The following is a 24,415-nucleotide window of genomic DNA, read 5'->3' as shown; positions in this document are numbered from 1 at the left end:
TTTTTTTTTTTTTTTTTTTTTTTAAAGATTCCTCCATGTCTTTTCATGTTAGTTTTTCTTAACAAAAGGAAAGTTCAAATCTCTAAAAGTACAGTATATGAAAAACGCTGGTTTTACCCTTTTTTTTTGTTTTAAGATGAAGTCTCATTCTGTCGCCTAGACTGGAGTGCAGAAGTGTGATCTCAGCTCATTGCAGCCTCTGCCTCCCAGGTTCAAGTGATTCTTCACCTCAGCCTCCTGAGTAGCTGGGATTACAGGTGCCCACCACCATGCCCGGCTAATTTTTGTATTTTTAGGAGAGACGGGGTTTCACCAAATTGACCAGGCTGGTCTTGAACTCCTGACCTCGTGATCCGCCTGCCTCAGCCTCCCGAAGTGCTGGGGTTACAGGCATGGGTCACTGCACCCAGCCATTAACCATCTTTCAGTGGGAAAAAGGGCTGACATGCCATCTCGGCCTCAGGTCTCTCTTTTGCTCTTGTTTGGAATAACCCCACGTGTCTGGTTAGAGTACCCCGTTCTCATCCCTGGTCATTTTCCAGTGAAGACTCTTAGCAGCTTCCCCCTCTGCGTGTGTCCAGAAACAGCAAGCAGTTTCGAGTACTGTGATGCTGAACTTTACATGAATGGCTTTCTGTAGTGAGAAGGCGCCTATCACCCACAGCCTGCAGAGGCTGCGTGGCTTGGGGGAGGCTAGAGGCCCAACCATGGGCCTCCCTCCCCTGGTCTCTTCAGCAGCTTTTCCCAAACCCACTGAGACGGGTCAGGCTCCTAGAGAGCCTAAGAACAAAGCCCCTTTGTGACTTTTGTTTTGAATCAGGCTTGTGACAAAGGGGAGGAGCCACTGGGCTGGGTGGATGGGGGTGCCCGGAGCGTGTTGTTGTTACAAGGGAAGAAAGCAAAATTGTGTCTTTTTTTTCTCTGGCCATGTTGTCTTGCCAATCCCTCCCTCCCCCAGCTCTCCGAACAGCGGGATTTCCCAACGGCAGCTTGGGAAAAAGACCCAGTGGCAGCTTGGGGAAAAGACCCAGCGCTCCGTTTAGAAGCAACGTGTATCAGCCAACTGAGATGGCCGTCGTGCTCAATGGTGGGACGGTAAGTATCAAGGTGTGATGGGTGGGCAGGAAGCCTAGGAGTCTACGGTGTGGGGGAGCAGCTTCAACAGGGACATGCTCCTCCATGGAGGCTGCTCATGTGGCCTGCAAAGACCGCAGCTCAAATGCATGCAATGCTTTTATTTTTCTTCTTTCCCTTTCTACCCCTTTTCTCCATGCACGGAATATCTGCCTCTATTTAGAAAACCATCTGTAGATTCGTTTGAAAGAGTTTGTATTCCGTGAGGCTCTTGCACCAAGTGAATTATGTGGCTTTTATAATACAGTGCCCCAGCTTTGTCCCTGGGAGGTGACTTTTGGGAAAAGCCCAGAAGAAGGAAGCGCCCCCTAGCAGATTTTGCTGACATCCAACCTAGGTTAAGGTCCCGGGTCGCCCCTCTGTGGATCCCCCAAGCTGGGTACCAGGTTCTCCCATTCCCTAAGAGATGTCCCAGGAGATTGAAGGAGCTATTATTTCTCCCCCTCAAACACCAGAAGCAGGTTTACTACTATCTGATGCCAAACAGACCTTCAGCAGAATTGTCATTACTTACGTTTGCCTCCGTGGAATGACATTATTTTGTTTCTCCAGCAATCCAAAGATGCACTCTCATCCCCACATTTAATTTCCAAACATAGCTACATGCTTGTTTCAGAAACAAGGCCTGAGCCAGTTTACATGTGTAAATTGATTTCCATTCTTTATATCATGTTCCAACTCCATAATTCAACCTGAGCATTCTTTTTTCTTTTTTTTATTGATGTAAATCAGGGATAGTCTTTGATCTCTAGAGGGAATTTAGGTTTTCCTGGCCTTTTGAATGGTATGCTAGGCATTGGTTTGCATTGGTTTGGAACAGGCTCAAAGACAGAATCACAGATTTGCATTCTTAAAACCCCCTGCCATCCGCTGGGCTGTTTAATTGTCCAGTGCCAAGAAAAGCCTGATTCACAAGCATTCGGCCTGTGTGTTATAATAAATATGGTTACAAAAGCCCCCTTGCGTCACTCTTAAGCCCTCCTAGTTCCTTCAAGGCCAGCATGTGAAAAAATAGTCAAGACAGAAAGTAAATGAGTTGAACTTACGTTCCTTAGGGGTGGGTGATTATCACAGAAAAGGGAGCTGAGCTTCCCAAGAACCGCAGCAGCATGACACACAGCCATTGCTGCCTTTCCTGGGAATTACTCGGCCTGCCTAGGTAAAAGCAAGGTAACTTATTTTTGCCACATTGTTTACGCATTGGTTTCTAATGTTGACTTTGCAAAGCACAGAGTTCTCAGTGTGTTATCCTTATGTTATTCCAGATCCCAACTGCTCCGCCAAGTCACACAGGAAGACACCTTTGGTGAAAGACTTTAAGTTCCAGAGAATAAGAATCTCTCTTACCGATTTCCCTCCCTGGCTGTGTCTTTCTTGAGGGAGAAATCGGTAACAGTAGCCGAACCAGGCCGCCTCACAGCCAGGAAATTTGGAAATCCTAGCCAAGGGGATTTCGTGTAAATGTGAACACTGACGAACTGAAAAGCTAACACCGACTGCCCTCCCCTCCCCTGCCACACACACAGACACGTAATACCAGAGCAACCTCAATCCCTGCAAACTAAAGCCAAGCTAATTGCAAATAGTATTAGGCTCACTCGAAAATGTGGCTGGGAAGACTCTTTCATCCTTTGGGGGTAGAACAGAACCAAATTCACAGCTGGTGGGCCAGGCTGGTGTTGGTTGGAGGTGGGGGGTCCCCACCCTGGCACCCCTCCCCAGCAAGTGCTGGACCCCAGGTGGCCTCTTGGAGATGACCGTTGCGTTGAGGAGGACAAATAGGGACTTTTCCACCGGCTTGCCTGGTGGTTTGCACATTTCAGGGGCGTCGTGAGAGTTAAGGAGGTTGTGGGTGGGATTCCAAGGCAAGGCCCAGCTGAATCGTGGGGTGAGCTTTATAGCCAGTGGAGGTGGAGGGACCCTGGCATGTGCCAAAGAAGAGGCCCTCTGGGTGATGAAGTGACCATCACATTTGGAAAGTGATCAACCACTGTTCCTTCTATGGGGCTCCTGCTCTAGCGTCTATGGCGAGAACACAGGCCCCGCCCCCTTCCCTTGTAGAGCCATAGAAATAGTCTGGCTTGGGGCAGCAGTCTCTTCTTCCCTTGATAGTCTCGCCCCGTACCTGCACTTACGGGTGTTTCCCTAAACCCTTTCCCAATTTTGTTCCCTTGTTCATTTCAAGAGCTCCAATGGGATCCCCAGGTTAAAGCCCCTCCAGGAGGCAGGTTGGAAGGCAGGCATCACGGCAGGTTTTCCGAGATAATGTCACCTAGCGGAGCTTCGGGGGTACCCGCTAGGATGCAGAGGTGACATCCCGCTGCCCCGCAAGCAGTGACACCTTGGGTCCTTTCCGTGGATGTGGTGAAGGTTCCTGGGTGGAATGGATCACATGAGGGTTTCCCGTTGCTTTTGGAGGGTGTGGGGGATATTCGGTCTTGGTTCTTCTGCAGGTTCCATGAAAACGGCCCTTTTCCAAGCTCATTGTTTCTGTCATGGTTTCCATCCCTCCTGAGCAAGTCATTCCTTTGTTATTTGGCATTTTGAACATCTCGGCCATTCAAAGCCCCACGTTCTCTGCTCTGTTTGGCCAGCATAACCTCCAGCATCGATTCAAAGCAAAGAGTTTTAACCTGACGGCATGGAATGTATAAATGAGGGGGGGTCCTTCTGCAGATACACTAATCACTACATTGCTTTTTCTATAAAACTACCCATAAGCCTTTAACCTTTAAAGAAAATGAAAAAAAAGGTTAGTGTTTGGGGGCTGGGGGAGGACTGACCTCTTCATAAGCCAGTACGTCTGAGCTGAGTATGTTTTAATAAACCTTTTGATATTTCCTGAGGCCCTAGTCTCTGCTGTCACCCCTTCCCACCCCATCCTTGCAAAATGCTGGGGAAAATAAGGCCAATCTGGCCCTCCCTGTGTGGCCCTCCTTCGAGTTTCCCTAAACAGCTAGTGCATTTCCTTGTGTTGCACGCATGGCCCCAGAATGCCGCCCCCACCTGCCCGCCCCGGAAGCATCCCGCCTCTGCCCAGAGCATGCGCTTGCTTCCAGAGAATCCTGTTCCAGTCGTTACGTGGACTGAAAACGTGAGTCCTGGGGAGGGGGGGGAGGGAACGAAGCTAGGACCTGGGGTGGGGGTAGTTGCATGCAGACCCCGTATTCTGAGACAGAAAGAAAGCTTTAAACACCTCACTCCTGTCCGGTGAAAAACGACAGCCTTACACATTCTCGTGCCAGGAAATGGTTACTCACCCCCGCTCTCTGGAGTCCTTTGGAGCTTTCTGATCCCATTCACACTATGGAGCAATTCACACCGTCGTTTTCTCTCTAAGTTCTTTATTGTCCAAGCATATAAAGTGAGCACAGCACAAATGACTGCCAATGGAAAGTCATGCTTCCCCGACATAAGAACAGAACCATCTTTGAGCCACGGGAAACCTCACTAATGAGACCTTCCCCCCGCCCCTTTTAAATCCGATATGTTATTGCACTTAGGATTTTGTTTTATTTTGGCTTTTAAGGTTGAGCGTGGGCTGAACGCCTTCACAATGGGGGCGGAGGCGGGAGTGAGGGGAGAAGGGAATGAGCTGTTCTTTTTCTAATGACTTCACCTGAAAACTACCAAGAGGCATCTTATTTGCCAAGAGACTGTAGCAGCCAGCTGCCCCCAATGGAGCAAGGTTTAAAGACAAAATTAAATGGCACCTCTGTTTAAGATCTGTTTGTGTAAACAAGACTTGTTTGGGGAAAACGACCTGGGAGGAGAGCATCTGTGATCAAAATCTCTCATTGTAAGCACAAATCGTTCCGTGTCTGGTTCCTAAAATCGCTTTGGGACTATAACAGCCACTCTTGTCCCCCCTTTTAATAGAAAATTGGCGTTCTATCCTGGATTTCTCCCCACTGGAGATGGAGGGCGGGAAGAGAGGGAGTCAGCTCTGACAGCTTACACATGGGGAAGTTCCGTGCATCTCAAGGGTTTCCCGAGTGGAAGGTCTGGTTGTTGGAAGCTGGGCGCCCCGTGCGTTTTTTTGTTTCTTTTTTTTTTTGGCCTAGAGGCCGTCAGGGCCCGCTGAACTAGGGTGAAGTGGGGTGGTGTCTTGGTTGGCCAAGGCTGAGTGAATGTCTCAGGCCAAACCCCAAACTGAAAGGGAGCATTGTGGCTTTTATAATCCAATGACGCAATGATGATACCAGCTTACAGGAGTTCTCAGCAGGTGCTTTTTATTAATCGACGAAGAGCTAAGGCTCATTTTTGATAGATAATATATATTTATTAAATGCATTAATGTGTGTTTTATAATGTACCTTTATCTTCCCCCTGGCTGACTGTTGCATACTTATAAAAAAAAAAAAGTTAAAGAAATTTCAAGACAATCAATATGTACCATAAATGACTATATAAATACAAATTTAAAAGGTTGTAAAGCATGGGCAGATAGGTTTTATTTTCAGAATGCTGTTCTTAACACGAAAATAAAGGCTTTACTATTTACTGAAGACGTGTAGTAGCTTGTCCAAACAACCCAGTGCAACTAACTGCTAGGCTTTCGGGTCTGCCCTGAGGCTCACAGTCTGTGGCATTTTAAATGGGACAATCTTGGTTAACAGAAAACCACAGAACAAATTAGGGTAATAAGTTTATTTAGCCATAAAAGCAGGAACTTTCTATATAATACTTTGGGACTTAAGACAAAAATTATTTGTTTCATCTGTCTGGGTTTAAATGTCTCATCTTGTTGGGTTTGCAATAAAATTTCAGGGCGGGTCTCCTTTGAAAATGATCATAAGTATAAGGTCTTTTTTATAAAAAGACTAGTAGTCAGTCACCAGGTAAACTTAAAACCCAATTCAGAGGTTGGGGACTTCAATTAGAATATGGATCTTTGCAAAGGCAGCCAAAAGTGAGAAAACTCGTAATAAGAACACTTCTGGATCCCTTGGAACTGGAGTTCATTGTACATTTTAACAGCAGCTGGTGTAGAAGGATACCTCTGAGGCACTGAAGAAATATCTGGATGAATGAATAAAATGTGGGGATAATGCAGAAAATGAAGACTGGTCCTTTCTTTTCTAAACTATTTGCACTAAAGCATGTTTGCAACAAATACTGTCTTGTACAGAAAAGATTCCATGTTCACATGTTCCAAGTCTTGTTAAAGAAATCACAAGAGAGAAAGCATTATTTGGACATTTTCCTTGCACAAGGTAACCTGTGCTCAGATGGGCAGAGATACATCTTAACTGTGGTTAAGATGATGGAATTTTCATTTTGGCTGCAGGTACCACATCATCCTCCATTTTGCATTTCACTGCAAAGAAAAGAAAGGGGAAGTCAGGATCAATTTACATACGCAGACAGGCTTGTCACTGGGAAACCGGAAACGTTGATGTGTGGACAAGGTCAGTTGCACCAAAACCCACTGTGCGCCTGCTATTCATGGTTCCTGCACTGTGGATCCGGAACGGGGAAGAACACAGCCCCATTGTGCTCTAAGGCCAGCACCTGAAGGTTCCAAACCACTTCCGGGACTGCTCCTGGCCATTAATTCAGTTCAGAAAGAGGTCAGAAGTGTGCTTTGTCGGTCGGGGTACTGAAGGAAGGCAGTTTTACTAAAGATGATGACAGATTCCAGGCTCTCCACTCATCCCCATCTGTCACCACACGCCCTGTTCTCCAGCCACCCAAAAGGGAAAACTCAGGGTATCACTGGGGTCAATGAAAAGGTCAGAAGATAATCTTTTCTCTTTTTTCATGGTCTGGACCAAGAACCTGATCTCGGAGATTTCCTGTGTCTGCCAAACAGGAAAGTTAGCTCCATACAGAGCATGGCTCTGTTTGTAAGGGAAATTAATCCCAACCGATAAAAGCCTTTCCCCAAATAAATATGGAAACCCAGTTCTTTGGTGGGTACACAGGACAGAGGGATCATTTTGGAAAGATCCTCTCTTTTAAGACGTCTTTGCCTGTAGTGTCCAAGTGCTTGCCCATATGGGAATGTCTTGAGAGGTTGTTTGAACCAGGCCACAGGCTCTGATGATTTGTGGAGAGCATCGTTCTGGTAAAAAGGGTGTTTGAGCTTGTTACCATGTAGGGCTGAGGTTTCAATTGAACCTGCCCCCGTCCTGACCGCCCAGCAACTATGGGCATGCACCAGCCAGAGGAGGTAAAGAAGTGGGTATGTACATCGTCTCATGAAATGCATTCTTTTGTTGTTTTTTGGGGGACAGAGTCTCTCAGTTATCCAGCCTGGATTGCAGTGACAAATCTCGGCTCACTGCAACCTCAGCCTCCTGAGTAGCTACAGGCATGCACCACCATGTCCTGCTAATTTTTGTATTGTTAGTAGAGACGGGGTTTTGTCATGTTGCCCAGGCTGGTTTTGAACTCCTAGCCTCAAGTGGTCCACCCGCCTCAGCCTCCCAAAGTGCTGGGGTTATATATAGGCCTGAGCCACTGTGCCTGGCCCTAATGTGGTTATTTTCTGATGGAGGTGGGATGACTGCCTTCAGCAACACAGACCAGCCCCGCAGTCTTCAAACTGAGAGCAAGGGTTCTTGGTCATGGTTCATTCAAAGGAAATCAGTTTCCAGGTCTTCAACTTCCCATCCTCTTTTCCTTCCTGGCCCGGTGTGTAAAAACTCCCCAAGTGCCAAACAAGAAGGCCGTTCCAAATGAGGCCTCCAGAGTCTCCTTTATTCTCTAAGTTTGACAACTATCAAATTGTATCATGTATTTAGTTGGTTTTATGTACCAGTAATAATTGTATTAACCCAAATCAGAAGAAATATTTTTAATATTTGGAGCCTGTGGTCTCAGGATATTTTAAAACATTCTTTTCAGTGTGTATACCTTTTTTGTTCCACATAAATGGAAGCTCTATGGGCAACCGCAGTGAAGACCCTATGTGCATCTAGACTCTATTAATGATGACACTGACCCTTCATAGTCAAGGATGCACCACACCTCCCCAAAGACTCTCCCACTATCTCACTGATCCCTGAGATGCTGGTGATTAACAACTCAACAGGGATTGGGGAGAGTCCTGAGTTGTAGTATTTGCCATTTCCATGGCCTATTGGAAGCCAGCAGCCTGACGACGTAACAGTCTGGAAGCGATGTGCACAGTCAGATGGAGCTGGGCTGCCCTAAATCCTCAGATTGACTTGTACAGCATCAGGCATAACTTCAGACCTGCAGGCTGGCTCTCTAGGGACAAGTTGGGGACATTTGCAATAGGGGGAAATTGTTAGAAATGCAAATTCAGGGCCCTTTTCCAGGCGGACTAAACCAGACACATAGATGGGAGGGTGGAGGGGTGGAGCCCATCCGTCTGCATTTTAACAAGGCCTCCCAGTGATTCTGATGGATGCTAGTTAAAATTTGACACCCACTGACTACTGGTTTTCTACCCTGGCTGCATGTAAGAATCACATGGTCAGCTTCTGAAATTTTATTGGTGCCTGGGTTTCATCCCAGCAATTCTGATGTAATTACCCTGGGGCCCAGGCATCAGTAGCTAGGTAAAGCTCCTGTGTGTTGCTAAGGTGCAGTCAGGGCTGAGACACAGATGGGGTTAGAATCCCTTTAAAGAAACATGACTGTAAGATCCTCGGAGAAATCTAGAATTATCCTCAACTTCTTAGCATCATGCAGGCTGGAAATAAACTGTGAGTATCACAGTTTAAACTGCTAGAGAGATAGCTGGTAGTCAGTCCGGGCGCGGTGGCTCACGCCTGTAATCCCAGCACTTTGGGAAGTTGAGGCAGGTGGATCATTTGAGGTGGAGTTCATGACCAGCCTGGCCAACACGGTGAAACCCTGTCTCTACTAAAAATACAAAAATTAGAAAAATTAGATGGGCGTGGTGGCGGGTGCCTGTAATCCCAGCTACTCGGGAGCCTGAGGCAGGAAAATCACTTGAAGGGAGGCAGAGGTTGCAGTGAGCCAAGATCGCACCACTGCACTCCAGCCTGGGTGACAGAGCAAGACTGTCTCGAAAAAAAATAAATAGATAAAAAAGAGAGCTGGCAGACAGACAGATGCTGGAGGCAATTAGTAGCTGGAGGGAAGGACTGGCTTCTGGGAGGAATCCCCGGCCCTTGAGTTTTCTTTAGTTTTCTTGAACTGCCTGAAGGAAGAGTTGACCTGCAAGCTGTTGTCCTGGCATTTTACCCAATTCCTGTCCATGCCTTGACAATCTTGCCCACCCCCTACCAGCTGACCTTATCTGGGAAAAGGCCCCTTAGTATCTCTTCAGATCATCACTCAGAAATCTTGAGAGAGGAGAGCAGAAAGGAATAAGCTAGAGACCTTGTTGACAGTGGAGGGGTAAGAGATGGGGTATGTCGAGCTGACAGGCTGGAAATAAAGGTGGGCTGTGGAGACTCCCAGTGGAATTACCTGGGGAGTTTTGAACACCCTACACAATTAGGTCACCGTCTCTGGAAGCACAACCACATTGGAAAACTGCTTGGCATTACCAAGTGAAACTGAGCCTGACAGTGAATACAGACAATTCCACTCCTGTATCCTACTGAAGAAACCCTTCTATACGTGTACTGGGAGGATGCTCGTGATAGCAAAAACCTGGAAACAACCCAAACATCCTTCAACAGTTGACTGGATAAACCAATTGTGGGCTACTTGATCAGTGATTACACAGCAGTGAGCACGAGTGAGCCATAGCCACACACATCAACTTGGATTAGCTTAAAAACGTTAAAGGAAAGAGGAGTGGCGTGGAATAACACATATAGTGTGATTCTATTTATAGCAAATCTAAATGCTGAGAGATGTGTACAAAGGTGAAAAGAGCTCCAAAGAAAAGCAAGAGAACAGCTATCACAGAAGTCAAGGGAAGTGGCTTCATGGGGGAAGAGCTTTAAAAGTGTTGACTGTTCTGTTTGTTTGTTTGTTAAATGTTTAGAGACAGTCTTGCTCGGTTGCCCAGGCTGGAGTGCAGTGGTGTGATCGTAGCTCACTGCAGCCTCTGATTCCTGGGCTCAAGCAATCTTCCACAAATGTTTTATTTATTGTTATATGTGTCTTATAGTCACTGTTAATACGTATATTTCACCCCAAAAATGGTAAAAAAAAAAAAATAGATATACGCGTATATTGCTTGAAATTGCAAAGCCAACCAATAAAGGAATGGAAAATAACTATGTTGCTGTTTTGGGGAAGGGAGGGATAGAATCTAAGCTAACCCTCATCAGTAATGGCAGGAAATCAGTAGATCCTATCAAAAATCTTATTACCGTACAAGCCTTTTCCGGATACAGCAGTGATGCCCTGAGGAGCAGCAGAAGTTCCAAGTCATTGTGTCTGGGGAAGCACTACTTTGCTAAAAATTAAGCAACAGATAAAATGTCTACTTGGTGGTCTTCCTCCTCCTGGCTTGGCAGGATACAGCCTTGCACAGGTGCGTACTTGATCAGCAGAGGGAGGGAAAGAGGAGGGAAGCAGGGCTGAGAGAGGCAGGAGGGAAGGAGCAAGCCAGGATGCTGCCGGAGTGCAGCTTGCACCTTAGCTCGGAGACATCATCGTGGTTGGCTTCCAGTACCAATAGACAGATGCCTCGGTGCCCCTACGCTGTCCTTGTCCCTCTCGGCAGGCTGGTACCCAGCCAATTCCGGAAGGGCTGGGAGAGTGGAAAATCCCGGAGAGAGATACGCCAGCCCTTCAGCTTCAATTAAAGGCAATGTGACAAGAAGGGCCTTGCATACTAATGAGACTTGGTACATCTTCTCCTCGTGGTCGCCCTTATCTTCTCCCGTTCCTGTGAGTGACAGGACTGAGAACTCAATTCACAACCCAGAGGAAAACCTCCCAGCCAGCAGCACAGGACAGATAAAGAAGATGCCTAAAGCTCAAGACAGGAAATGTGGGGACCACAAGGTCATCCGGCCACTCACAACGTTGTCCAGACAGGGCTTCAGCATAAAAGGATGGCCTGGGGTGAAAATACAGATTCCTGGGCCCCGCCCCAGACCTTAGAATCAGAATCTCCAGGAGTGAGGCCTGGGAATCAGTATCCCCCTCCACCTCGGTGCTGTGGGTGGGCGTTTTGATCTGGCAAATGTGGGAAAGAAGGCTGATTTGGGCAAGTCTGGGAACCTGTGCCTGTTTCCTGAGGGCCTGAGTCAACTGTGAGCCAGGGTTGAGAATGGCATCTGCCTCCTAAGGGCACTGAGAGAAGCAAAAGAGGCAAGCCACACAAAATGCAAAGTGCTCAGCACTGGTTCTGACCCACAGTTAGGCACTTGATAAATATCAGCTGTTATTAGTCCCATTTTTATTAAGGCCAGGTCTCGCTTTGTTACCCAGGCTGGAAAGCAGAGGTGCAAATCAGGGCTCACTGCAGTCTCAACCTCCTGGGCTACAACAATCCTTCCACTTCAGCCTCCCAAGTATTAATAGCTGGGACTACACACACGCACCACCATGTCTGGCTAATTTATTTTTGAGTTGAGATAGGGTCTTGCTGTGTTGCCCAGCCTAGTCTCTAACTCCTGGGCTCAAACAGTCCTCCCGCCTCGGACTCCCAAGATGATGGATCACAGGTGTGAGCCACAGCACCCAGCCAGCGATGGTTATTCTTAGGGCATGTTCTTTGCCATCAAAGAGCCCACAGTCTAGAAAGTGAGGCAGAAAAACCAACAGGAAATTGTAAGAACCAAGAGATGCTCACACACTGTGGAGAGAACTTGCTTCAATAGATCATCATCTGCCACAGGGATATGGACTGTAATTGTGCTGGGGCTTGGGGTGACAAAGACGAGACTGGCTCATGCTCTCAAACCAGCAGTATCTATGAGAAACCCTAAAATGTTCATCTTTGACTCAATTAGCTCCCAATCTCTAGGACTCCAGGTAAATAATAAAAGCAAAGACTTCTATGGTACTTATGAAGCCCTTGAAACATACAAAGTCAGAGTGAACCAAGTGCTATTATTTCCCCCAGTGTTACAGGTAGGGAGACTGAAGCAGAGACAGATTACATAACTTGCTCAAGGTTATGCTGTGAGCTGTCTGGCTGCTGCTCTTAAAACTCTGCAGGGTCAAGATCTCACAACTGCTTCCCACCAGGAGAGTAAAAATGTTTGTGATGAAAGAAGCAACAATGATGTATGCAGACAAAGGGGGTTCACTTCCCCATCCTCTACCACTTAAACCGTTTGAGAACCTAAATGCCCAACAATCAGGGAATGATTAAGTATCTGATAACCTATAACCTTGATGGCATATAATGAAGCCATTAAAAACATCTATTTGGCAGGGAGAAATGTCAGTGGGAAAATACAGTGGGGTACCTTTCCTGTAAATTTCGATTATGCAAATTGGAAATTGTTCAATACCAAGTTAATCATGTCTCCAAGGAGTACAAGGATGGCACAGAGCATGGAGGCTTCTGTCTGTTGGAGTTGGAAGCCAACCGTGACGATGTCTCTACATCTAAGATGTAAACCAGGCTCTTTCACTTAATCATCCTTGCTTTCCTTTCTTTCCTTCTTGTTTTTTATTTTCAGAGACAGGATGTGACTCTGTTTCCTGCAGCTTTGACCTCCTGGGCTCAAGTAATCCTCCTGCCTCAGCCTCCCAAGTGGCTGGGACTATGGGTGTGCACCACCATGCCCAGCTATTTTTTTACTTTTTGTAGAGACAGGGTCTCACTATGTTGTCCAGGCTGGTCTCAAACCTCTGGGCTCAAGCAAAACTACTGCCTCGGCCTCCCCAAAGTGCTGAGATTACAGGTGTGAGCCACCACACCCAGCCCCTGCCTTTCTAGAGAAAAAAAAAAAAAAAAAAAGTTTACTTTTTTATTTTTATTTTTTATCCCAGCACTTTGGGAGGCCAAGGCTGGAGGATGGCTCGAGTCCAGGAGTTCAAGGCTGCAGTGAGCTATGATTGCACCACTGCACTCCAGCTTAGGCGACAGAGACCCTGTGTCTAAAAATAATAATGAACAAAGTAGCAGAAATAAACAAAGCAGAACAAGTGACCCCTCTGGATGAGAGGTTCATAATACATCGTTTGCATATGACTGCCCTGTAGAAAATTACATTCATTACCTCCAAAATCACATCTATTGCTCAACTAACTTATAATCCAGTATCTCAAATATGTTTTTAAAAAATAACCTGAACATAGATTTAATGATTGAAAGGAAACCGGTGAATTTTTGTTTTCCCGAATGTTCTACAATACATATGTATTGTTGTACAACTGGGGGAAACTCCTGAAAGAATCATCAGAAAATACACCAGGCAAAAGAAAAAACACCCTCAGGGTAAGAAGCTGCAGGAGAACTGCAGGAGCTGGCGTCCCGGATCATCAGACCCAGTGTGGGGACACAGTGACAGGAGATCCATCCACAAGTGAAGTTGCCTTAGTCGGGGTGACCATTCAAATAAATAATTGTGAAATGTTTGCCAGGAAAAGTTTCTGATGAGCAAATTTCTAGGAAAATAACGTTTCCACCCAATTTGCTTGCTAACAAAAGGGTAAACTTTGGCGTCAAGCAGATGCAGTGTTCAAATCCTGGCTCTGCCACTTCACAGCTGGATGATACCCCACCTTCGCCCCCAGCCTCAGTTTCCTCATTTGAGCTATCAGTATAATAATCTCCACCTCACAGAGTCGTTATGAAGATTAAAGATGATCCATTTAAAGGGCCTGGGACAGTGTACCAGTGGTACCAGTGGCACCAGTACGTGGCACACGAAGAAGGTATTCCACAAATGTGGCTTCCTTTCCTCCCAGGTAGACTGCAGAAATATAAGCTGAATTGCTGCTAAGTAATTCATTTAGCATCTTTTAAAATTCATAAGCTGTCACTCATCTGAACGTTACTTATTTTTGCAAACTCCACTACAAACACAGCCAAGAACTTGAAAGTAAACAGAAGAAGCCACTGTGGATGTTCCAGAATGTATTTCTCAAACTCAGAGCACGTGTGCTCATTCTTTAACCACCATTCTGGCAAGTTAACTATCAGATATCCCAACAGCAGAAATGAATTTAGGCGCGAAATACTGTCCCAGTGGCTGATATGCACATAAAAGGGTACGCAACATCATTAAGGAAGTTAAAGCATTGTGGCCATCACACAGCCACCAGAATGGTTAAAATGAAAAAGACTCATCACACTCATTGTTGGTAAAGATGCAGAGCAATTGGGTGTTCATGCATACTGATGGGAATGAAAATGGTACAACCACTTTAGAAAATGAGTTGGAAATATCTGTTAGAATTAAACGTATGTATGCACCGTAACCTAGCAACTCCAAATCCACAGCTGAAGTGAGTATTTACATCTGCCAAAAAAACAGATCCAGGAGTGTTCAAAGCAGCAGCATTGGGCCAGGGGTGGTGGCACACGCTTGTAATCCCAGCACTTTGGGAGGCCAAGGCTGGAGGATGCCTCGAGTATAGGAGTTCAAGGCTGCAGTCGGCCATGATTACACCACTGCACTCCAGCTTGGGCAACAGAGTGAGACCCCATGTCTAAAAATACTAATAAAGTAGCAGCATTTTTCATAATAGCCAAAAAGTAGACATAACCCAAGAATCTTTTTTTTTTTTTGAGACAGAGTTTCACTCTTGTTGTCCAGGCTGGAGTGCAAGGATACAATCTCAGATCACCACAACCTCTGCCTCCCGGGTTCAAGTGATTCTCCTGCCTCAGCCTCCCGAGTAGCTGGGATTACAGGCATGTGCCACCATGCCTAGCTGATTTTGAGTTTTTAGTAGAGATGGGGTTTCTCCACGTTGGTCAGGCTAGTCTCGATCTTCGGACCTCAGGTGTTCTGCCCGCCTTGGCCTCCCAAGGTGCTGGGATTATAGGCGTGAGCCACCACCCGACCTAAGTCTCCATTAAAAAATGACTGGATTCACAAATTGTGACAGTAAGGAATGCTACAACAGTAACACCACAATAAAAGGGCAACCTAGTGCCAGACACAATGTTCAGCAGAAGACACAGATGCGAGACACAAAGGAGTTCCTTCTGTGTTTTCCAGTTAGGCAGAGAATAGGCTAAACTCCTCTGTGGTGAAAGGAGTCAGAACGGAGTTTACCTCGAGGGAAGGGGACACCGTGTGGGGCATGAGGGAGCTGGCTGGGGGCAGCCCATGTTCATTATCTGGATCCGGGCGGTGGTTGAGTTGGATTCAGCACAGAATTTCACAGAGCTTTGCACCATGACCAGTGTATCCCACGTATGTGAGTGCCACCTTAATCACAAAAAATAAAATAGGAACAATGGGGAGGAAGAGAACAGGTGCAACAATGTGCCCACCTTTTTAGATCCTCGAAGAGTCTTGCATACCTCAGTGGTCCCTATGAACAATATCATGGAATGAATGGGGAAATTTGCACTAACCAGTTGGACACTGGGCTCAGGGCTTTACACAGATTATCTCATACAATCCTCCCAACCACCCTGGGAGGTAAGTGCTAGCCTCATTTCCGTTTTACTGACTGGGAATTTGAGGCTCAGAGATGCTAAGCAATGTCCCCAAGGTCACAGAGCGAAGTAAATGGCCACACCAAGATTCTGATCATGGTCTCTTTGAGTCCAAATCCCACGGTCTTAACCATCATCTGATATGACCTTCAAGTAGGAATTGGGACCTAAAATTAGAAAGACAGGGGAGTGTATGATATATATTACCAAGATTTTTTTTTTTCTGTGAAGAGCAATACATTACAGAAAGTTCGAAGAATACAGCAAAAAGAATCGCTATGCTCCTCTTCCCCCAACTAGAATAAATTGTGGAAGATTCCTTTCTACAAATAAATAAATGCTGACATTCAGGGTAAATGTCAGTAGCCTGGTAAATTTACCTCCATGTCTTGACAGTACCAGATGCTGCGTTGCATTACTTTTGGGAGAATTAAGCCAACTTGGAAGCCACAAGGCATTCAGGGAGAATGTGACAGCCTTGAACGTGCAGTAATTGCAGCTTTCTGTTGTTGACTTCCAAACAGTTACTAAAGTTAACCCAGAGCAAAGTCTCCTTGAAGGCAGTGTTTTAAATGGAAACATTTGGTGCTGGGGCTGGCAACATTGGTTATATTGAGACAGAACCATGAGATTATCAAGTTTTGACCCCGTTAAATGTCTTGATTCCTGGAAAAAGAGACATTCAATACAAGGCTTGTTTTTAATAGGTGAAAACTGAGGTCTCTACAGGGGAAGGAAGCCACCAAATCAAACGTGGCAGTGGGGCCATCTAAGCACAGCCTAGCTGCTCAGAATACATCACTTGGGAGAAGGCAGCTCTGGCTTTGAATCCTCCCACCGTTTACCAAATGGGGGATCTGAACAAGTCTCTCAACCTCTTGGAAGCCTCAGCTCTCTCATCCATAAAATAAGGATAGGAAGACTTTCCTTTCAGTAGAATCCGAGGATGAAATGAAATGGTAAACATTGTATGGCACATAATAAACATTCAATAAAATTATTATTTTTTTTTTGAGATGGGGTCTCACTCTATCACCCAGGCTGGAGTGCAGTGATGTGATCCCAGCTCACTGCAGCCTCTGCCTCCCGGACTCAGGTGGTCCCCCAACCTCAGCCTCCCAAGTAGCTGGAACCACAGGCGTGCACCACACGCCTGGCTAATTTTTGTGTCTTCGGTAGAGATGTTTCAACATGTTTCACCATGTTGCTTAGGCTGGTCTCGAACTCCTGAGCTCAAGCGAGCCGCCCACCTTGGCCTCCCAAACTGCTGGGATTACAGGCATGAGTCACCGCACCCAGCTATAAAATTATTTTTTTTTATCACACAAGTAATGCAGTTACTATAGAAAACCTGGAAAATATCATATTTTAAAACAAATATTTAAGCAGGTTTTCTTTAAATCATTGAGTAAGCCTTAGTTTATGTGTTATTCATATGTGTCTATAGATCTATTTGTATTTTCGTTCTATATCTCAATTTACAAGGGTAACTCCGTTTTGCAATTAGCTGAATTAATTGAGATTGGAGTTTCAGTGCTGCAGTTTAAACAGCCACCATCTGGTTGTCCTTCAAAATTCCGTGTCTTCAAAAGCCTAGTGAGTCATGGGGGTGAATGGACACAGACAAACCCCGTCAGCCATGTCTTACGACATTTTTATTTATCACTGCATTCTCAGCTGCCGCTGCCCAAACTGGACCTTTAGAAATATCCCAGGCATTCTGAAGGAGTTTCGGGTATAAACTGTTAGCCAGTGCAGACTGGCAGAAGTTCTGTATGTTACATGTTGCCTTTAAGAACAAGGGAGACGAACCCTCCGGTTTATTTTTAAGCAGCTCTCCTCTACAAGTGTAACAAATTAATAATTGAGAAATTATTTCAATCTGTGCTTAGAGATTGCGAGACAATATTCACTCATCTTGAGGGCTGACTCAGAACCCAAGGCAGCCAGGGCTAACATCAAGAAACTCTAAGGAATAAGAAACTAAACTGGCCAGGCGTGGGGGCCCACACCTGTCATCCCAGCACTTTGGGAGGCTGAGGTGGGCGGATCACTTGACCCCAGGAGTTTGAGACCAGCCTGGGCTATGTGGCGAAACCTCTACAAAAAATACAAAAGTGAGCCGGGCATGGTGACGTGTGCCTGCAGTCCCAGCTACTTGGGCGGCTGAGGTGGGAGGATCACTTGAGCACGGGAGGCAGCGGTTGCTGTCAGCCAAGATCGTGCCGCTGCACTATGACCTGGGTGACAGAGCAAGACCCTGTCTCAAAAAAACAAAACAAAAGCAGAAAACTTCCCTTCCCCTTTTCTCATGTTTGATGAGGTGGTGTTTTTTGCTGTTGTGGTTGTTTTTACCAAACACTAAAATCATGAAGAAAGAGGGTGGGAACTAACATCCCATGAGTTTCAACCAAAATTCTTTCTAACAGGAAGCCGCTTGGTCCACTACAAAGAAAATGTGAATGTTTTCAACCACTGACTATGATGACAAATACATTTATCTACAAAAAAGCTACGTTTTTAGAAAAGATCATTGATCTCACTTTGTCATTTTTTACCCCATAAATGTCTCCTAAATCTGTCTGTCCACTTTTGTCTGTTCTCACTGCCACCGGGTCATCCAATCTGTCTCCAACCTGCTCCATACTCATCTTTCCAGAACGCCCTCCTGATGCTGCGTGGCCCAGCTGAAATTGGGTTCAACTCTGAAGTCTTCAACAGGGCCGGTCAGGCACAGTGGCTCACACCTGTAATCCCAGCACTTTGGGAGGCCAAGGTGGATGGATCACCTGAGGTCCAAAGTTCGAGACCAGCCTGACCAGCATAGTGTAACCATGACTCTACTAAAAATACAAAAATTGAAAAATTAGCTGGGCATGATGGCGGGTACCTGTAATCCCAGCTACTCAGGAGGCCGAAGCAAGAGGTTGGCTTGAGCCTGGAAGGTGGAGGTTGCAGTGAGCCGAGATTGTGCCACTGCATGGGAGAGAGAAAGAGAGAGAGAGAGTGAGAAGAGGGAAGGAGGGAAGGAAGGAAGAAAAGAGGAGGGAAGGAAGGAGGGAGGGAGGGGGAGAGAGAGAGAACGCAAACACATGACTACACAAAACCTTGTACGTGAATGTTCATAGCAGCGTTATTTATAATAGCCAAAAAATGGAAACAACTCAGATGAGACGTGATACATCTATACAATGAAATATTACTCAGCTATGCTACAGACTGAGTTTTGTCCCTCAAAATTCAAATGATGAAACTTTAACTCCCACCATCTAACTGTATTGGAGATGGGACCTTTAAGGAGGTGATTAAGGTTAACAGTAGACACCTGATCCTGTAGACGGGTTACCCTTATAAGAAGAGGAAGAAACACCGGAGATCCCCCTCTCCCTTGTGATGACCCAGCAAGAAGGTGGCTGTCTGCAAGCCAGGAAGAGAGCCCTCACTAGACTCTGACCCTGCTGTCTCCTTGATCTCAGACAGTCTCCAGAACTGTGAGAGAACAAATGTCTGTTGTTTAAACTGTCAAGCCTGTGGTGTTTTGTTATGATGGCCTGAGCTGACTAATACAAGCCATAAAAAGGAACAAAGTACTGACACGCCGCAACATGGATAAACTGCATGCATTGTGCTAACTGAAAGAAGTCAGCCGCAAAGGGTTACATATTGAATGATTCCATTTATATGAAATGTCCAGACCAGGCAAATCCATAAAGAGACAGAGTAGATTAGTGGTTGTGTGGTACTGGGAGGAATGGAGGTCTTGGCAGATAATGGCTAAAGGGTGGAGGGTTTCTTTTGGGCGTGATGAAAATGCGCTAATATTCATTTAGTGATGGTTGCAAATTTGGTGACATCCATGGTATATGTGATATACTAAAAGCTATTGAGTTGTACACTTTGAGTTGCGTGATATATGAATTATATCTCAATAAAACTTTAAAAAAAAGAAAGATGACATTTCAGTAATGGTCAGACATTACTAGGTGGTGAGACAGAGTTATCTATTTTTTTGTTTAGTTTTCTACAAAGGGCAAGTATTACTTCTACAGTCAGTTTAAAAGAGAGTTTTGTTTTTTGTTTTTTTTTGAGACAGAGTCTTGCTGTATTGCCCAGGCTGGAGTGCAGTGACACAATCTTGGCTCACTGCAACCTCTGCCTCCCAGGTTCAAGCAATTCTCCTGCATTAGCCTCCTGAGTAGCTGGAACTACAGGTGCATGCCGCCATGCCTGGCTCAGGTGAAGTCAAAAGTTGAGTGAAAACTTTTGAGGTTTCGAACTTTTGACCTCAGATGATCCCCTCATAGTGGGGAAAACACCATTCTAAGATTCAAAATGATATGGGGCCAGGCATGGTGGTTCACACCTGTAATCCCAGCATTTTGGGATACCGAGGTGGGCGGATCACCTGAGATCAGAAGTTCAAGACCAGCCGGGCCAACATGGTGAAACCCCATCTACTAAAAATACAAAAACAGGCCGGGCATGGTGGTGGGCACCAGTAGTCCCAGCTACTCGGGAGGTTGAGGCAAGAGAATCGCTTGAATCCGGGAGGCAAAGGTTGCAGTGAGCCAAGATTGTGCCATTGCACTCCAACCTGGGTGACAAGAACGAAACTCCACCTCAAAAAAAAAAAAAAAAAAGATACGGCTTACAATGTAGATCAGTAGACACTGATCATTATTCTGCACCTAATGTTTTCAAGGCATTGGACTAAGCATATTTATTACAAGCATGATTTCATTCGAGAATCAAGCGTGGGGGATACTTTTATTTCTACTGTACAGGTGAAAGAACTGAACGCTAGAGGGGTTAAGTAACTTGTTTAAGGTCACATAGCCAGTAAGAATTTGTAGGTGAAATTAGCTGAAGTTGTTGTTGTTTTAACATAAACTTGTCTCTCAGTTGGGCTTTCAGGGAGGGTGTTAATTTCATTCTGCAGCTAAAAGATGAGCAATCAGGAAGGTTAAGTGCCTTGCTCAAGGACACACAGCTAGGAAGTTTCCAGCCAGAGTTCCAATGCAGGTCTTGGGACTCGAAGCCTAGGACTCTTTCTACTATTATTAGCTGCTCATCCTGAACAGCTTCAAATGTCACTTTGAAACCTCTTACGTGACAAGTCTCTGGATGCCACGAGAAGAAAATGAGGGCAATTCCAATGCACGTGGCAACAGTAGGGCTCATGCAAAAGATTCCTTAGTCTCACCCATCTCCCTCCTACTCAGATCTGGCAAAGTAAGGCATTTTTGAAAAGATTTCCTAGCCACCGAAATATTACCAGTGACAGTGAGGTGGGTACCTTTTTTTAGATCTCTTGGTACTATTCTGTATTTTTCATAATGAGAATATATTGCTTTGATATGGGGACAGGTTTTAAATTGTTTTTTAAAAGATAATTTAGAAGAGATAATGAGAGTTGAATCTGAAAACTGGCAAGAAACTTTAGCTGCTCAGATCCTAAATTTAGATCCTAAGGGTGAACACCACGTGTCAACAGCCTTGGACTGGTGCTCACAGAGAGAAGCAGGGACAATTTGGTGGGCGGGCTCGTTACTCTTTAAGGCAGGCTCACAGGCATAAAGGAGCATGTGCTTCATGCCCTTGGCAATGCAACCAGACGTCCTAATGGACTTCGTAGGAAACTGAACACCAACAGATTTGTCTCGGGCATTTGCACTCCATAAATAACATCTGTGCATTGCAGCCTAATGAGGAGAGGTAGGGCTCTGGAGTGAAGCTGCTTGGTTCTGCCGTGTTCTTGCTGTGTGGCCCCAGGTATGTCGTTCTGCCTCTCTCTGCCTCAGTTTCTTCCTCTATAAAATGGGGACCATATCAGTATCTACTTCAAAGGTGTAAAGATTATTTAATTGAGTTACTACTAGTAAAGTGCTTGGGGAAATGCTTGCCTCACAGTAAGTGCACCATGAATGTGAACAAACACACCTTTTTATTTTTAGAAATTATGGATAATCAGAAAAGAAAAATAATCGCTTGCATTTCTGTTTTAGGGAAAAAAGGCAAAAATCAATCAACTCATCAATCACCTGCATTACAACCACCCAGAGACAATCACTGTTAGTATTTGGGGATTATATTCTAATAGACTTTTTGTATGAATGTATGTATGTATTATTATTTTATTTTTTTTTGAGACGGAGTTTTGCTCTTGTTACCCAGGCTGGAGTGCAATGGCATGATCTCAGCTCACCACAACCTCTGCCTCCTGGGTTCAGGCAATTCTCCTGCCTCAGCGTCCTGAGTAGCTGGGATTACAGGCACGCACCACCATGCCCAGCTAATTTTTTGTATTTTTAGTAGAGATGGGGTTTCACCATGTTGACGGGGATGGTCTCGATCTCTTGACCTCGTGATCCACCCTCCTCAGCCTCCCAAAGTGCTGGGATTACAGGCATGAGCCACCGCGCCTGGCCAGTATGTATTATTTTTTGAGACAAAGTCTCATTCCATCACCTAGGCTGGAGCGCAATGGCGCAATCTCGGCTCACTGCAACCTCTGCCTCCCGGGTTCAAGTGATTCTCCTGCCTCAGCCTTCTGAGTAGCTGAGATGTGCCCGCCACCACACCCAGCTAATTTTTGTATTTTTAGTAGAGACACAGTTTCACCATGTTGCCCAGGCTGATCTTGAACTCCTAACCTCAGGTGATCCACCAGCCTCGGCCTCCCAAAGTTCTGGGATTACAGGCGGTCTTTATCTATTCATATATTATATGTAAGCATATATGTTCCCTTAATTTTGGAGGGGTGGGGAACAGTCCTTCTGTTTGGTTTATTTATTTATTTTTTTTTTTGGAGACAGGGTCTTGCTCTGTCTCCCAGGCTGGAGTGCAGAGGCACAATCATAGCTCACTGCAGCCTCAACCTCCTGGCCTCTAAGAGATCCTCCTGCTTCAGCCTCCTGAGCAGCTGGGCCTACAGGAATGCACCACCACACCCAGTTAATTATTTTTTATTTTTTAATGGACACAGGGTCTCAACGTTGTCCAGGCTAATCTCGAACTCTTCAAGTGATCCTCCCACCTTGGCCTCCCAAAGTACTGGTATTGCAGGAGTGAGCCACTATGTCCAGTCTCAGTTCCGTTTACTTGCCCATGGGGTGTTTGGCAAGCTGGCTGATCTGGGAAGGAGGTTATGTAACGCAGATCCATTCATCCAACCAACAAGTATTCCTTGACTGTCTACCATGTGCTGGGCACTGTTCTGGATGCTGAGCAGAGAGCAATGAATAAAACAAGAATGAAAAAATAAGTGTCTGCTGTCAGAGAACTTACATTCTAGTGCAGTCACGCAGACGATAAACAAAATAAATCATTAAAATTGTGGGCGATTGGCCAGGTGCAGCTGCTCACAGCTGTAAGCCCAGAACTTTAGGAGGCCCACGTGGGTGGATCACTTGAGGTCAGGAGTTTGAGACCAGCCTGGCTAAGATGGTGAAGCCCTATCTCTACTAAAAAAAAAAATACAAAAATAGCCGAGCATGGTGGAGGCAATCCTGTAATCCCAGCTACTTGGGAAGCTGAGGCAGGAGAGGAGAATCGCTTGAACCCAAAAGGCAGAGGTTGTCGTGAGCCAAGATCCTGTCACCGCATTCCAACCTAGGCAACAGAGTGAGACTCTGTCTCAAACAACAACAAAAAATCCTGGTGACACAAAAGAATGACATTTTAAAATGATTAATCAGTGTCTAAATTAAATGGATCTGCCGGGCGGCTCATGCCTGTAATGCCAGCACTTTGGGAGGCCGAGGCGGGTGGATCATGAGGTCAGGAAATCAAGACCATCCTAGCCAACATGGTGAAACTCCATGTCTACTAAAAATACAAAAATTAGCTATAGTCCTAGCTGCTTGGGAGGCTGAGGCAGGAGAATCTCTTGAACCCAGGAGGCGGAGGTTACGGTGAGCCAAGATTGCGCCACCGTGTGCACCCCAGGCTGGTGGCAAAGCAAGACTCCGTCTCAAAAAAAAAAAAAAAAAAAAAAAAAAAGTATCATGTAGTCAAAGACAATCTGTAAAGGAACTAACATAGTTAATTCTACAACCTAATAGATACTCCACATGCAACCTCAGGTGACAGGGACCACAGCCCAGCCATCCTGGAGTCGGCTTCATCCCAGATCCCACATCACAGTGTAGGCTGGAGGACAAACGTGGCAGGTTTCTCTATTTCCCCGAGGCTGTAAAGAAGAGGTGGTACCAACACTAAGTTCTTGATCTATCCCCACCAGAAGTGGCATGTTGTGACAAAGGTTTGGCGGTGGTCAGTTCCTTTTGAATTACCCTGTGACGTGACAAGCAGGTCAGAAGGGTGGGAAGCCAGGGTGGTCAGGCAGGACACACTGAGAAGATGACCGTAGCAGGGGCTAATGGAGGCAAGGGGGACAGCCATGGTTATCTGGGGTCTGGACCTTCATTTTTACTTCTTTGTAATAGCTTTATTGAGAGAATTCACATACCATACAATTCACCCATTTAGAGTATACAATTCAAGGCTGGGTATAGTGGCTTACACCTGTAATCCCAATGCTTTGAGAGGCCAAAGAAGGAAGATTGAGCTCAGGAGTTCAAGACCAGCCTGAGCAACACTGTGAAACCCTATCTCTACAAAAAAAAATTAAAAATTAGCCAGGCATGGTGATACACACCTATAGTTCCAGCTACTTGGGAGATTGAGGTGGGAGGATCACTTGAGCCCAGGAATTCAAGGCTGCAGTGAGCTATGATCACACCACTGCACTGTAGCCTAGGACAGAGAAAGACATTATCTCAGTAATAATAATAAGAAAGT

The 24,415-nt window shown here is 45.6% G+C and overlaps 2 protein-coding genes across 4 annotated transcripts in view; one reads left to right on the top strand and one right to left on the bottom strand.

The window, feature by feature from the left end:
- The window catches only part of GPRC5B (G protein-coupled receptor class C group 5 member B), a 29,687-nt gene extending 24,201 nt beyond the window's left edge, over positions 1 to 5,486 (top strand). For all 3 annotated transcript variants that reach the window (XM_032242842.1, XM_032242841.1, XM_032242840.1), the window contains exons 3-4: positions 959 to 1,095; positions 2,400 to 5,486. In XM_032242842.1, coding sequence (XP_032098733.1) covers positions 959 to 1,095; positions 2,400 to 2,444 — 182 coding nt within the window. In that variant the 3' untranslated portion in view covers positions 2,445 to 5,486. The remainder of the gene's footprint in view (positions 1 to 958; positions 1,096 to 2,399) is intronic.
- Positions 5,487 to 5,571: 85 nt separating this feature from the next.
- IQCK (IQ motif containing K) overlaps positions 5,572 to 24,415 on the bottom strand; it is a 142,281-nt gene continuing 123,437 nt past the window's right edge. Inside the window, exon 9 of the mRNA XM_032242843.1 lies at positions 5,572 to 6,454. Within this exon, the coding sequence (XP_032098734.1) occupies positions 6,393 to 6,454 (62 nt within the window). The 3' untranslated portion in view covers positions 5,572 to 6,392. The remainder of the gene's footprint in view (positions 6,455 to 24,415) is intronic.

Source organism: Sapajus apella, unplaced genomic scaffold, assembly GCF_009761245.1.
Source record: "Sapajus apella isolate SASKATOON/1434 unplaced genomic scaffold, GSC_monkey_1.0 scaffold51, whole genome shotgun sequence".
Taxonomy (NCBI): Eukaryota; Metazoa; Chordata; class Mammalia; order Primates; family Cebidae; genus Sapajus; species Sapajus apella.
The sequence above is the reverse complement of the archived record's forward strand: the minus strand, read 5'-3'. Positions and strand labels throughout refer to the sequence as shown.